At 44.5% G+C, this 16,526-nt stretch overlaps 1 protein-coding gene across 1 annotated transcript; it reads left to right on the forward strand.

Annotated features, from left to right (window-relative positions):
* Positions 1–7,675: 7,675 nt before the first annotated feature.
* On the forward strand, positions 7,676–16,179 carry LOC123072529 (beta-galactosidase). Its single transcript, XM_044496110.1, has 18 exons — positions 7,676–7,781; positions 7,893–8,141; positions 8,255–8,494; positions 8,619–8,765; positions 9,479–9,557; positions 9,787–9,970; positions 10,556–10,621; positions 11,181–11,417; positions 11,509–11,715; positions 11,818–12,121; positions 12,203–12,362; positions 12,460–12,568; positions 12,826–12,961; positions 13,133–13,188; positions 13,273–13,572; positions 13,653–13,775; positions 14,587–15,288; positions 15,400–16,179. Exons 2-18 carry the CDS (start codon positions 7,994–7,996, stop codon positions 15,574–15,576), a joined length of 3,375 nt encoding a protein of 1,124 aa, XP_044352045.1. The 5' UTR covers positions 7,676–7,781; positions 7,893–7,993; the 3' UTR covers positions 15,577–16,179.
* Positions 16,180–16,526: the final 347 nt, after the last annotated feature.

Consider the following 16,526-nt stretch of genomic DNA (forward strand, 5'->3'; position numbering starts at 1 on the left):
ACCACATTCTCCCCCCACAGGATCCTGGTATGTTCCTCCTACTTCAAATTCTCGCTCATGTTCTGAATCTGATCAATTTAAGTCATCACACCTTGCTCCATTTCAACAAGTGTGTGACTGATCTTCAGTTCCAGTTATAATTGATGTATCTATACTCTTTATAATTGATGTAATCAAATTGGTTGCTTCAAATTTTGTTCGGGTATGTGCTTTCACTGTTTACCTTAATGCCAGTAATTCTTGATTTTCGCTTCATATATGAAATGATTTAGCTGCCCTTGATTAATATCCTTCAGTACACCTGTAAGTTCTATAGCAAATGGTTGTAAGCAGTCTCAGTTCGACTAACAATATTGATAGATACCAAGTAGTACTACCAATCATGAATGTCAACTATCCGAACTCTATATTAGTTCTAGCAAATAATCTGATAGAATATAATCGATTTCAGAAAAAATCTGCAAAACTTGTAAGTTTACGCAATTCTGTTGTTTTAATCTTTGCACTAAGAATTTTCATGCCTATATTTTTATAGGTATTCTTAGCAATTCGGATTGTACACTGAAATTTAGGTGCTTTTGGAGAGCTTACTGTACAATAAAATGATCTACCTTGCAATATCATTTATACTTCATGTTTGGGGTTCTATTCATGAGCACTAGGCACACTTCCCAACACTGCCACAACTATTCTAGAACCTCTTTAAATTTGCAATGCGTACAGGTTTTCCAGTCAACTATTCAGATTATTGACTTTGGACGATGTTCTCAATCCTACTGAGTTTGCAAAGGATGCGCCAAGCCAAGATTAATTATAATTTTTGTAAATTGCATCGATTTATTTATGTACCTGCTCCTTAGATGATAGTGATCCAGTCATGGAAATTTCAGGTCTTTCTTCGAGTGTCCGGAAAAATGATTCAACGCGTGTTTGCCAGAAACTGTAGAAACGCGTGTTGAGCATGTCAGTCTATGTGTGGGCAGGAGTGAACCTGTAAATTATGCTAGAGATGAGTATCCAAAAAAAGTCTTCGAGACAGCGTTGTTGTTGCTGCTGCTCCTTCTACGGGCAAAGTGGAGGCTGCAGTTCAAGGACTTCAAGGAGGAAAGGAAGACATGGTTGCTTCTTGGAGAGGTGAGTTGTTTCCTTGCAGAAAAATATATCTTTAGAGTTGTTTAACTGAAGCTTTTCCACTGTCATTGTTATATTGAAATTAAAAAAAACTTGCATGAATTGTTATTGGTCACTCAATGCCTAAGCTGTTGTTGGTTAATTTGAAATTGGATTGTACCCCAAGAGTCCATAAGATGTCATTTCCATATGTAGTAGCTAATTTCAAAACTTGGCACCATTTTTCTAGGTACAGCCAACCACAGGGGAGGATATTTCAAGAGAATAAACTAATTGTAGTTGCCGAATTGGTATTAGTAAGTTGCTGTTCCAACTTCCTAGAGAATCACAGGGGTTCTTTTGTTATCTAAAAATGCTTCTAATGCGTAATTCATCTAAGAAGTGTTTAAGTGTTGTGATTCAGCCCTCCTGCAAGCGGTCATCTTGGAGCTTTCCATTGCCTCCGGCGAATGTCATCTCCCAGCTCATGGCCTTGCTCCCACGTTTTTTCTTACTGTAGTACGCTGCAAATGATTTTCTATTGGTTATTTTAACTGATCACAATGCTCCAAATAGAAAGCATGATAATAAGATTGCCCCTTTTGTGTTTTTTACAGAAAGTAGCCTCCATGCTTCTCAAATCTGGGTGTTGTTTTGTCCAGAGGCTTTCATTCACAAAGAAGCACATCGATGGAGAAAAGAGGTGTGGTGAAAGGCAATCTATTTCAGGCACATACTCTGTACTGATTAAAACATATGAGCAAGGTTGCCAAAATGATATTCTATCTCAAAATGTTTTCTAAAACCAGACCTCATAAATTTTGTTGTCTTATTCATATTTGTTCTCTACGACTTTTTTTCCATAGCTTTTGGTCTCATTCTCTTCATTGTGTTGCAATTTTACAAGCATTGAGCAGTCACATCGCAAGTATAAGGGACATCATCACTACAAAGAGGTTGAAATAAGAAGTTGAGGTGATCAATCAGAGCAATAAAATTGTATTATATTCTTTTGAATGAAGAGGTACCTATCCCCGCTGTTTCAAAATCAAATATCGGAATGGTGCTTTGGTTTTTTTCTTTACTCTTATTTGTTGCAGCGCATGGTGACGATGACGAGCACTTGTGTTTTTGACATGCTGCACGTCTGTTTTTGTCGACCTTCGATTCATGTATATATGTAAATTCTATGGAAATGTATCATATGAAATGTGAATTCAAAACTCTATGGTTGATGTGATCTACATTATGCATATTCTTAATAATGAAATACCTATTAATATGAAATTCTTTTTTCATCATTTTCTTATTTTTCCCGACGGTTATAATAGACTAGGATATATCACTTCCTGTTTGCCAAACCATTCTTTTAGACACTAATTTGCCAAACCTGACACCCACATAACCATTGCACACGTTTGAACTATGAACTCATCACTTAAATATCCCATTAGATTTTTTTTTGCATGGTTTGACGTGCATTGCACGTGCACACTTCCTAGTAAAAAAAAACACCGAATACAAGGTCGGCACGCACTAATCGCCAACGTACTAAGCGCTAGCACCATTTTAAGTTCATTTGTCAGGATTTGAACAAAATACATCCCACCATCATGCTGCACATGCCGGATCTCGATTAAAAATCCACTCTTTACATATACTAGTATAACGCCCGTGCGTTGCCACGGGCTCTTCAAAATTTATAATCAGTATTTTTCATTTATCATCCCCTCATATTGGGTGATTATGGGGTGCTCTAATTAGAAACACAACAATCAAATATTAGGAAATTTCACCGAGCGAACAAGAACGAATAATACGATATCTATCAAACGAATAAAATGAGGTCATATTTTTGATCCGTCATGCACTTCTGTTGAAAAGTGCCTATCCCTTTTAGAATCAACCCACTGTTTGCTCGCACGCAAAAAAAATATATCTCTAAAGTGGGGAACCGATCGGTGCCAAAAAGAACTCAAACTCCTATCCAATCTCGACTTCGTGCTCTTCCACTTCCATTGATAAAGATGGGACGTCAAGGGTTTCATCATGATGACCTCGAGCAGCCGCCGACATCCCTCCCCACATCTGCCCCTCCCCCCTGCTGCCGCTTGCACTGTCCTTGCTCCTCGAGGGAGCTAGGGACACAATGTTCTCTAGGATGGGCATGACCAGATCCACGAGGAGGCCACATTCTTTCATGGGAACCCAACCAAGCACACCACCCTCCGCAACCATCCAATCCCAGCCTAACAAAGTGAAGACCCGCCATCGATCCACAAATCAGGCTCGCCGCATCCAGGTTCACTGCAAGTCTGTGACGAGTCTGTAGTCGACATCTTGACTTTGGCTATTCCCACGGAAGAATCATCGGATCCTGCTTACTTTTACCATCACTTAGTCTCTTTCCAAGGCAGCGACACCACCCAGCCAATCACCACCACCGCTTGCGGCTTGCCTACATAAAATTATATGAGAAATCCCCACGGCAGTGCTGTAAGATCACCTTGGCGACCTCGACAGTGACCGACTGGTCTAAGATATAAGCTAGCCGCTCTTTGTAGAAACCAATAGAAGTAGGCATGTGACTCAGATTTGTTCTTTGGTGTGCATGCGTTTCTTGCTGCCCACCAACTCTTGTCTACAACTCGCCTATATCTGTACCAGCTCTTGGTCTACAACTCGCCTATCTCCATGCTCGAGAATCTGGAGTGTAGTAGTTAAAAAAAGACCAACTTTATACTCATTTGATAATTCAACGTGCATGGGCATGCACCGGATGGAATTCACGCTCTATGTAAAATCTGGAGTGTAATGACCGTGGTTGATGAATGAAAGTCTTATTTCCGCAAAAAAAGAAGTTAAAGGTGAATATATTCCTCATGTGTAGAGTACAAACAGAGCATATAGTGATTGAGGTGAATACATGCCAGTACTAAAATCTTCTAATTTCTTTTGATTGAATCCAAGTTGTCTCTTTTCTTCCGATTCAGCAAAGCTAGTTCGAATAAATAGGATTGTCTATATCTTAACTCCTTTGCCAATTAAGCTTCAAAATTGCAGTCTGATTCAGAAACAATCGAACGATTGTGTCGTTAACTCCAGGAGATTCTCGTTAGATCTTAGGAACGCTGCAAGCCATCATATCATATAAGAATAAGATCGACAATTGATATGGACAGATCTTACTACAATCATATTACTACTACTCGCACACTGATATGGACAGATCATACAAGATCGAAGGTACGTAAGACAAGGTCCTCTAGATTACGAAAAATTGTTTGCTTCGCCTCATGTGAGACGGACCCCGAGCTATTCTTCAATGGCGCACCGCGCGCACATATTTGGCGGCGAAGTAACTCGTTATCCTAAGGACGTCCCCGTCAAGCCCGTCGACAGCGTCACCCTTTTCCATCTCCCCGGCTGGACCTCGCCGAGTTTCCACCGTCGACGGCCTGTCGCCGCCGCATTCTGCTGCACGAAGGAGATCAACGATGGTTTAGACATGCATGGGTGCAGCAGAGCAGATCGACCGACGGATCGGTTAACAACACGTACCGTCGCAGGCCGCGTGGCCGTGGTGGGGGGCGGCGGCGCTCGAGGTGCCCTGCGCCTCGCATTCGCAGGGCGAGACGGCGATCGTGGCGCTGGTGCCGATCTCCTCCTCCGGACGAACGAGGAGCCAGCCGTCCAAGCTGGGCGAGGGAGCCAACGGCGGCCTGCAGCGCTGCCGGCTTGACTCCTTGCAGTAGGCGATCGCGCTCGCGACGGCCTCCTCCCTCGCCCGGGCGGTGCCGTCCTCGCCGGCGGCGACCCTCCCGTCCGGCTTCGTCGCCCGGCCCTTCCGTCTCCCGCGCCCGTCTGACCGCTCGTCCGCAGCACCAGCGCGCTGCAGATTTCTGGCGAACCTGTGCAGGCACCGCCTTAGCGCGTGGCCCTTCCGTGCGGCTGTGTCACCGCCCTCCCTCACCGGTGAGCGCGCGCTGTTCGACGAGCTGCTTCAGGCGCCGAGCAAGGAGGAGGAGGTGGACGACCTCGACGCCGGGGAGGAGCCCGGGTCGGAGGCCACCTTAGCGTCGCCAGGGCCGAATGTCGGCGACGAGGAGCTGCCCCGCTCAACGCTCGAAGCGCCGTCCGTGGTCGCTGCCGTCGCCACGGCCGGCGCCATCGCCGCCCACACGGCGCACGGGAACATCCACGCCATGACGACCTGGAAGAAATGCATGGTGATCAGGAGCACTGGGGTTTGCTTGCAGGCCCTTGTGCACGTAGTACGTCCTTGTATATATATACACGTCGCGATTGCGATCGCGTTCGCCTCCGACTCCGGCGGTGGTTGCAGGGGGGGCACGGCGGCGTCTGCGGGCGCGTGATTTCCGAAATCCGAGATGCCACAGCGAGATTGCCAAAATCCTGTGGCTAATCTATGGAATACTCCGGCGGTTCCTTCCATATACGGAGGGAGTACTAATTACTGCACGGTTTAATTACTCGATCGCTGATTTATCGGATGAGCTAGTAATGCGGACGGATCGCTGATTTATTACCATATTCGATATTTCCTGAGTTATGGCCTTACCATACCTGGATTGATTTATTACTATACGTGGATTAATTATGATTTATTACTATATGATTTATTACTATACGTGGATAGCCTTATCATACCTAGTGGTAATTTAAATTTATTACCATATTCGATATTTCCCGAGTTATGGCCTTACCATACCTGGATTGGTAGCCTTTGGGGTAATTTAAATTTATTACCATATTCGATATTTCCCGATTTTTGGCCTTACCATACCTGGATTGATAGCCTTTGGGGTAATTTAAATTTATTACCATATTCAAAATTTCCTGAGTTATGACCTTACCATACCTGGATTGATTTATTACTATACGTGGATTAATTATGATTTATTACTATATGATTTATTACTATACGTGGATAGCCTTACCATACCTGGTGGTAATTTAAATTTATTACCATATTTGATATTTCCCGAGTTATGGCCTTACCATATCTAAATTGATAGCCTTTGGGGTAATTTAAATTTATTACCATATAATTGCCATATTTAAAATTTCCTGAGTTATGACCTTACCATACCTGGATTGATAATTAATATACGTGGATTAATTAGTCTACGTTCCCAGGAGGCCAAACAGAAATAAAAAGATGTGATGTTCAGTTTATTTATCTGATAGGAAATGCTCTCTAGTTATATTATTACAGTTATCAGTCTACAAACTGAAAGGCATTGTGCTATTCATGACAGTTCTCTTGAACTTCTGATGCAAGAATGCAAATTCGAATGACAAGAATAGACGGTGCCCCTTAATATAGACCCAAAATTAATTTAGTAAACCCATTGATCACAAGATTTTCCGACAGAAACACGATAGACTTCCCGACCTAGCCCTAGAACGGAACCCGTAACGTCCCCTGCCGCTCGGTCCCCAGCCCGCACTATCGTGGGCGCCTCCCACACCGGCGGCATCCCTTCGGGGTCCCCAAGATGACGAGCGATCCGGCGCGGCGGAAAGGGCTGGCACTGAGGAGCAGCGACTCGGTCGGGAGCCTGGCCAGCGCCAGCGGCTCCTTCCATCATCGCCGCCCTCGGCCACATCCAACGCGGTCATCGGCCACGAAGAGGCGGACGAGCCCGGCAGCAGGGTGTTGTCCCTCCCATCGCTTTCATGTTCGACTACTCTTCCTTGGATCGCCTACCACCACAGATGCAGGGATCCTCTTGACTCACACGCCGACCATGCCTCAACCAGCGAGCATCGGCGCATCGCCGGCGCGCTCCTCTGTGCTCTCCCTCCTCTCTTCCATGGTTGGCACAAGGGAGGGATGAGACGGGCAGGAGAGAGCCTCTTTATCTAGATCAGGCAGGGGTTAGGTTTGGAAAGAGTAAATCAGCTGGAGCGATTGAGGGAAGGAGATCGGAATGGAGCAGGGCGCGATTGAAGGGTATGGCAAGAAGAACTTTTTTGGAAAGCTTTGATTCTGGTGATAATTACCATATTCGAAATTTCCTTAGTTATAGCCTTACCATACATGGATTGATTTATTACTATAATTATCTCAAATATGATAATTGTGATTAATTGTGATTGATTGTGATTACTATAATTACCAAAGTTTATAGCCTTACCATACGTGGATTAATTGTGATTGATTACCATAAATACGTTGGGTATTGTCGGCCAGACGAGAAAGAGAAAAACCGGTGGGAGGGGGGTGGTGGGAGGTGGGACGAAGAAAAACCGGTTGAAAAAAAACCGGTTGAAAATAAACCGATTGAAAGTGGGGGGGACTATTCAACCAATTCGTCCATTAGGAGTAGAGATTTATAGCCTTACCATACGTGGATTAATTGTGATTGATTACCATAAATACGTCCATTAGGAGTAGAGATTTAAGGAACAAAACATTGCGTACGGCCTACAGCCGCTCGATGCTTCACTGACGCGTGGACCCGCCGCCCACACGTCAGCGAGGCGTCTCGCGCGCCACCTCTTGTCTGTGGTGGTAAACTAATCCCATGTGATTTCTTCCTCCCCCCAAATTCCTCCTCACTCCCCGGCCTCCACTCCTCCCTCCCTCCCTCCCTCGACGGCGAGCGACGACCCGCCGGCCAGATCCCGACCTCCTCTCGCCGGTAAGGAATCTCAGCTCCAGCTTGATTCATCGTCACTCCAGTCGAAACCGAAGTCATCCTGTGTCCGAGCCCTCTCCGTGTCTAACCCGTCCGTCCGTCCGGCTCCACCAGGCCCTCCTACTTCTCCTTCCTCGCCGGCGCGCGAGATCGACGCGCGGTTCGCTTTGAGGGCAGAGAGCGGGGGTGATTCGTTCGTGCGGCCTCCGTGATCGATGGCGGTGGTCTCCGCCAGCGGCGGCGCGATGTTCCCTCCGCCCGCGGGCTACCCGCCGCAGCACAAGCTCTGGGAGGACCCCTCCTTCTTCCGGTGGAGGAAGCGGGACGCGCACGTGCCGCTCCGCTCGCAGGACACGCTCGAAGGTGAGCCCGAATCTCGCCGCGCCCACACGAGATCGATCAGGAAGAAACATTCATCCTCGTGCTGTTTTCTGAACTTCTTTTCCTGCTCTCTGTTTTTAACTGTCGAAAAACAGGGGCGCTGAGGTACTGGCGGGAGCGGAGGAGCGTGAGCCACCTGGACGCCGAGGCCGCCGTGTGGGACGACGGCGCGGTCGGCGGCGCGCTGGACAGCGCGGCGTTCTGGTCCAAGGGCCTCCCGTACGCGCAGTCGCTCAGCGGGCACTGGAAGTTCCGGCTGGCGCAGTCGCCGGAGACCGTCCCGGACAAGTTCTACGACGCGCAGTTCAATGACTCTGACTGGGAGGCCTTGCCAGGCACGGTTGCCGCTTGCTTGTTCTGATGTGCTTTTATTTAGTCTAATGCTGTTATTTAGTGCTGTATTTTTCGTTTTGTTTGGCTGGAACTCTGTTCTCAAATGTGCATAAAACTTGGTTGCAGTTCCCTCCAATTGGCAGATGCACGGGTTCGACCGTCCGATCTACACAAATGTCACTTACCCCTTCCCCATGAACCCGCCGTTCGTGCCTTCCGAGAACCCCACGGGCTGTTACAGGAAGGTTTTTCACATCCCAAAAGAATGGAGAGGTATGATATCTATTGCAGCTTATGTGGACAGGTGGTTGTTACACCTGCTCTACTTCTGACGAAATCAAAATCTTGCATATGCAACCAGATCTCCATTACGAATCCGTTGGTTGCATTGCACCTGCTCTACTTCTGACAGAATCATAATCTTGCATACGCATACGCAATCAGATCTTTTGAATCCATTGATTGCATTGCAAATAGCATAAACGGCTGTAATGCTGGACAATTATGGATAAAGTGATGATACCTCCAAGAAAATGAGTTTGTTTACTGTGATGATGTTTTACATGGTTCATGGAATTGAAATTTGGTTTGTGCATCAATTAAAAATACAGAGAGAAAAGTTGTTTACTGTTATGAGTAGTTGGTTCATTAAATTACCTAAAAGATCCTGACAGTGGCAAATCCTGCTGTCAATGTTTTTGTCATCTAGGATTTACCTAATCTGACCATGCAGTTCTCCAAGAGTTTGGCTGGTTTATATTTGTTACCTATCTCCTTAATTATACAGACATAATTGTTTGCCCTTTACATTTTCTTCCTGTCCTTATGGTATGCCTGTGCCGTCTCCTGTTATGCTAATTATGACATGTTTGTTCTTTCTCCTCATGCATAGTAGTTCTGTCTCTGATTGACATGGATATAGCACTGACTGTTATCATATAATATGTCCATTCCATTTTTAAACAATTCTGAGCTGATTATGATAGGTCGGAGGATCTTGTTGCACTTTGAAGCTGTTGATTCAGCATTTCTTGCTTGGGTAAATGGCGTACCAATTGGCTATAGGTATGACACAGATAACCTCACTGCTTGTATTTTTTTTTTATCTCTAAAACTGTACAGAGACTTATCAAGTTCATATATAATCCATAATACAAAATGAAGTAATTTCATGTTGGTGACTTGTAATAGATCCTTGCAGTATTTACTTGAGTACCAATTGGCTATAGTCATCTACTGGAGTTTGCTATTGTATTGTTCAGAAAGTAACTCCATGTTTTGTGTATTTATGCAGCCAAGACAGCAGGCTTCCTGCTGAGTTTGAAATCACTGATTGCTGCCATCATTGTGATTCAGACAAGGAAAATGTTCTTGCTGTTCAAGTCATGAGGTGGAGTGATGGTTCCTATCTTGAAGATCAAGACCATTGGTGGTTGTCTGGTATTCACAGAGATGTGCTACTATTATCAAAGCCACAGGTTACTTCTTAAGTTTTGCTCGCATCTTATTGAATGAATTACAGGCTGTTGTTTTCGGAAAAAAGTTGAATTTTACACTCGAGTAAAATACCTCATTTCATGAATGAGTAATAGTTTGTTGCAGTGATCTGTTTGCCTTTGCTGGCTAGCAATGGTCATGTTGTTATAGCTATGTTCAGAAGATCAATAGAGTACCCTTTTTTCATCTTTACACTCAGATGCGAAATGTCAGCCGAGAACTTTTTTCTTGTATATATTAGCAGTGACCATGAGGTCATGGGTTCAAGTCCTGGAAACAGCCTCTTACAGAAATGTAGGGAAAGGCTGCGTACTATAGACCCAAAGTGGTCGGACCCTTCCCCGGACCCTGCGCAAGCGGGAGCTACATGCACCGGGCTGCCCTTTTATATATTAGCAGTGACCGGATTCTTATATAATATATCGCCCACGTAAGCAACTATGCACAAACATGCTAGTTTTAAGCTTTTGACATGTAAATTGCATTTGTCGTTTAGTTTGCTTTTGTCTATAATCACCGATCAGGGTAAATTCTTGGTTAGTGAGTTTGTAATTTTTTCCTTGCAGATCTTTATCACAGATTACTTTTTCAAAGCAACCTTGGATGAGAACTTCCGGGTAGCTGATATTGAGGTAATTATGCTGTCCATCTTTGTCAGGTTATAAACTTATGCTACATGATGGAGCTTATGCTGCAAGAAAATAGTGGACAGTGGCATAAAACTTTGGGATAGTGGCTTTATGCAAGAATGTTGCACTCATGTTACACCCCCTAAACCTTTTTGGGATGAGAATGCTAATTTAACCTTCAAACATAGTAACATTCATCATAGTAACAACTATAACTCACAGCCATTTGATTAATTATAGGTGAACTAAACCCAATAACTCTTTTAAAAGTTGACCTCATTTTTCTTTTGAAGAATGGTCTGCCCTTTTTCAGTGTCCTTAGCGTCCTATATAATCCAATATTATCAAAACACACAAAAGAAGACATGCTTATGAAATGCTTCTGCATGGCTCCCATGATATATATTTCTATGTCTCGCCATTCGAAGTTTTAACCCTATAGTGGGCAAACCATTTTCTACCGTCCAGATGGTATAGCTGCTGACATGCATTGCTCAAGGGAACATTTATTCTGATGCTTTTCCGCAATTATACTCATTTTTGGTTTTGTTCAATATGTCAGGTTGAGGTGGAAATTGATTCACACAAGCAAGACAGGGAGCATATCCCAACTTTGTCGATTGAAGCAACATTATTTGATAATTCTGAATCATCTGATGATTTGAATTCAGACATGTCAGCTGCTAACATAGTCAACTTGAAGACAAAGCCAGAACCTAAGGGAGGCCCTTGCCATGGTTTTCATGGTTATGTTCTTGGTGGAAAAGTGGAAAATCCAAAGCTTTGGTCTAGTGAAAAAGTAAGAAATCTAATCCTGGGGAAATTCTATAAAAATATTAGTATTACAATTGAACTACTATATCTTATAACTATATTTCCTTTCCCAACAGCCGAACTTATACACTCTTGTTGTTCTCCTTAAAGATGCCAATGGGAAGCTTATTGATTGCGAATCATGCCAAGTAGGGATTCGTAATGTGGTCCTGGCACACAAGCAGATGCTTGTCAATGGATCTCCTGTTGTAATTAGAGGTGTCAACAGACATGAGCATCATCCACGTGTTGGGAAGACAAATTTAGAAGCATGCATGATCAAGGTTACTCATCCCTTCTGTAAACTGTCATATTTGAAAGCATAGCATGCCATCTGCATGTTTTCAGTCAGTAGCTTCAGTTATTTACTGTTTATCTTTTGATAGGATCTGGTTTTGATGAGACAAAACAACATCAATGCTGTTAGAAACTCCCATTATCCCCAACATCCAAGGTGGTATGAGTTATGCGACATTTTTGGTCTTTATGTTATTGATGAAGCCAATATCGAGACACATGGCTTTGATGAAAATAGCCATTTCAAACATCCCACACTAGAACCCATCTGGGCAAATTCTATGCTTGATCGTTTCGTTGGCATGGTGGAGAGGGACAAAAATCATGCGTGCATAATTATTTGGTCCTTGGGAAATGAAGCCTCATATGGACCAAATCACTCTGCTATGTCTGGTAAGCGGTAAAACGTTTTCTGCGATGGTCGTTCAATTCTTGCAGTTTTTTTTTATGATTTTGTGAATCATAATCTTGTAGGGTGGGTTCGTGGAAGAGACCCAACAAGGCTCATCCATTATGAAGGAGGTGGCTCCAGAACATCATCCACAGATATTATATGCCCCATGTACATGCGTGTCTGGGATATTCTCAAGATTGCAAATGACCCATCTGAAAACAGGCCCCTCATTCTTTGCGAGTATGGTAACTGTGGCACCACATGTGTACCTGATTCCCATTGTTTTTATATTCATATACCTGAAATATTAAATAAAACATTTCCCTTTGTTTTCAAGATATTCACATGCTATGGGGAACAGTAATGGAAATATTGACGCATATTGGAAGGCGATAGACAACACGATGGGGCTCCAAGGAGGTTTTATATGGGACTGGGTCGATCAGGTTATGTTTGATTTACTCTCATCTTATCATTAACCTTCTTTTTTACTGGGAGCATGCTATGCCAAAATTTCGGTTTGCATGGTTGTACTTGTGTTTGTTCATGATTGTAGTTTACATGACATACATATTGGACCACTATTGGCCCATTTTCATCAAAAATAATATTGACTCATAGACATGTCGATCATCGACTCTGTTTTTATTGTTATAGCGTCTTAATTTTCTTTCTCCACTACGTCCTTTTCAAAAATATACAGGGTTTACTGAAGGAGGATGCCGATGGATCTAAATCTTGGGCATATGGTGGTGACTTTGGAGACATTCCAAATGACTTAAATTTTTGCATTAATGGCATTGTGTGGCCTGATCGGACGCTTCACCCTGCTGTTAATGGTAACTGGAAATACCAGTCAATTGGAAAGAAATTTATTGCTGTTTTACGTGTACTTTAAATCCTGATAATCAACCTGAATATTACATCACGAAGTTGTTACAGTAAGATTTTCTTTCGTCTCACTGGCCTCTAGATGTCAAACTTACTCGGTTAACTATTTCTGCTTGCAGAAGTTAAATATCTTTACCAGCCTATCAAAATATCGCTGGTGGATAATATTCTCAAGGTAACCTCTGATCAATATTCGTCAAGTTGTTTCACTATTAGGGTTAACGGAGGATCTAATAGATCCATTATTATCATCATGCAGATTGAAAATGGAAAATTTTCTGAGACAACAGAGGCTTTGGACTTCAGCTGGATTCTTCATGGGGATGGAAGCGTTTTGGGCTCTGGTTCACTCAGTGTCCCAAACTTAGCACCACAAAGTAGCCATCTTATCAACATGGACTCATCGCCTTGGTTTACTCTATGGAGTACCTGTGCAGCGAAAGAAACTTTTTTGTCGGTACACGTGACACTGAGGGGCCAAACACGGTGGGCTAAAGCTGGTCATGTCTTGGCTTCAGCACAACTTTGTTTACCTCAGACAAAGGGCTTTGTTCCTCGTGTATGTTTCCTCATACTGGTCTTGTTCACTCCTGTTTCTTCTCATTTATCTTACTGCTCACCAGACGCTACCATCTTCAGGTGATAGCATTGTCCAAGAGCCCTCTGATCTCTGAGCAGGTTGGTGATGGTGTAATCATTAGCAAGAACCACGAGTGGCAAATCAAAATAAACAGTCAGTTGGGAACAATTGACAGTTGGAAGGTATGTTGTCGTTGTCCAGATGAAGTTTCATTCTGTTAGCATATTTGAGTCTGCATCCTAGATCTAGGAGGCAAGTACATACAGGATAATGAACTTATAAGAAGTCCAAATGAGACTATGCTCAAAACCATGAAAGCAGACAGATATCAGGTTGATATGACTTTGGCGTTTTTTGCACTGAAAAAAAGAGAGAAAAAGTTGGCCTGTTTAGTTCACCGCTATGTAGCATCTATCAGTATTTTAAAAAGGTATTCCACGAGTTGCTGTAGTTTGTGGTACCTATCTGCTCCTGTTGGTTCCAAGAATTGTATGGTCCTGAATAGCGACTGGCTTTGCACAATGCACGCTGTAACTTGTGAGCACCATCCATGACTATGCTGCAGATTTTATGAAGGATACCGTCCATAGTGTATAGATATCTAGTCACGACTTATGATTGAGTCTTCGTATAATGTTTTTCTTATATTTATCTGACTTAAACTTGTCACAATAAGCTGTTGCCATGAAATATCTCATACAGAGTACTAGTATTTGTCTTCTAAACTTGGCCATTTGTTTTCACATTTTTCCCCTTTATGCTTTAATGGTTCCTTTCAGTTGGCAATGTTTACATTCATCTAGAACTTCTAATTGTATTTATTTTCCATGTGTTCTGAAATCTGAACAACTGCAGATGAGCTGTTCCATTGTTAGTTTACAGTTACCTTAGTAATTAGTATGCCAGACACAGAATATGACTCGAACTTCTATCAGCGTCACTACTATTCCGTTCATCGAAATGTGGAACTCATGATACTTCTGTGAACAACAGATCAACAACGTCGAGCTTATGAGCAAGGGAATATTTCCTTGCTTTTGGCGCGCACCAACCGACAACGACAATGGAGGCTTCTACACCAAGTCCTATGCCACAACATGGAGAGAAGCCTTCCTCGACAACGTCTCTTTCCACAGCAGCCAGTTTTCAGTGAAGGAGCTGCCAGACCACACCGTCGAGGTCTCTACCACATATTATGGCCTTCCCGGGCACCTGCCAAAACCCGATGCTGCCGCTCTTTCAGAAGCTTCCGAGTCAGTACTCTTCCGGGTCCATATGCGCTGCCTGATCTACGAGTCAGGGGACGTAATCCTCGAATACGAGGTAAACCCCAAGAGCGACCTCCCCCCTCTCCCACGGGTGGGCGTCGTGTTCAATGCAGAGAAATCCCTGAACCATGTCACATGGTACGGGAGAGGGCCGTTCGAGTGCTACCCCGACCGCAAGGCCGCGGCGCACGTCGGCGTGTACGAGAGCGGCGTGGAGGACCTCCACGTGCCCTACATCGTCCCGGGCGAGTGCGGCGGCCGTGCAGACGTCCGGTGGGTGGCGCTTAAGAACGCCGACGGGTTCGGCCTCTTCGCCTCGACCCACGGCGAGTCCCCGCCGATGCAGGTGAGCGCCAGCTACTACGGCGCCGCGGAGCTCGACCGGGCCACCCATCAGCACAAGCTCGTCAAGGGGGACGACATCGAGGTCCGTCTCCGTCTCCATCTGATATCTCTCTGAAACTGAAACTGTTGGAACCGAGATGACGGAGTGGTGCTGAAAATGGTGGTGTGGATTTGGGTTTGTTGTGTGTTGCAGGTGCATCTTGATCACAGGCACATGGGGGTGGGCGGGGACGACAGCTGGACGCCATGCGTGCACGAGGAATACCTGCTGTCGCCGGCGGCGAGCTACAGGTTCTCGCTGCGGCTGCGCCCCCTGCTGCCGTCGTCGTCCTCGTGCCACGACATCTACCTTTCCCAGCTCCCGCACTGATCGTCTCGTCTGTCTGATGCGCCCGTCCGAGGTACGTCCGAGAGAGAGAAAGCATTCGAGAGACTGAAACGATAGACAGGTACGTACCTGTCATGAATAAAGAAGCGAGCGTGACTTGTTTGGTCGTTGGTGTGGGTGGCATCAATGACTTGTTTCGAACGCATGAATTTCAGATGAGAGATGCTTTTCTTAGTGTATTTCGGATGAGATGCTGGGGGCTGTCCTGGTTGCTCATGTGGTGCAGAGTCGATGGCGCCGTAAGACCACAGTGCGCACATTTAGGCCCAGTTCTTTTGACCGATTCTCTCACAATCTTGAGAATAGATCCTTCTCCCAGAATCTTGAATCCATGTTTTTACAATCCTAAGCTCTTTACATCCTAACTAACTAGGATTGAAAAAAATATGGGTTCAAGATTCTAGGAGAAGTTGGAGGAGGCTTGATTCTTAAGATTCTAGGAGAATCGGCCAAAAGAATTGGGCCTTAGTATTTGTTTGTAACGAGCAGCAAGACGCTTGTTGCAAAATTTACAACATATCCGGTCTCTTCTGTGTATTCCTGCAACATTTCTCTTGTTGTAAAAAAAGAGAAAATTGCAAGAGAGATCATGTTGCAAAACGTCACCGCCACCATGTCGCAGCAGTACAAGTACAGTCCTTGTTGTTGCCGCAAAAGAAAAGTGCTGTTGTTGTTGCTGCCGCTACACCGTAGTTGTTGCAAAAAAAAAATTAACATCTGCACGACAAAGCCTCTTCTCTATATTCCTGCAACACGGCCCTCGTTGTTGCAACTTGTCTTGGAGGTGATGTAGCAAACATCCATGCATCCCACACACCGCCTCTGTTTGCTATTGCATCCCCACAGCACCAGTCGCATCACAACCCGCCGACCCTCTGCAGTAGGCCCCGTCTCCCTTGACGCCGGTGGCCATTGTTGGAAATATGAGCAAA

This window comes from Triticum aestivum, chromosome 3B, assembly GCF_018294505.1.
Source record: "Triticum aestivum cultivar Chinese Spring chromosome 3B, IWGSC CS RefSeq v2.1, whole genome shotgun sequence".
Taxonomy (NCBI): Eukaryota; Viridiplantae; Streptophyta; class Magnoliopsida; order Poales; family Poaceae; genus Triticum; species Triticum aestivum.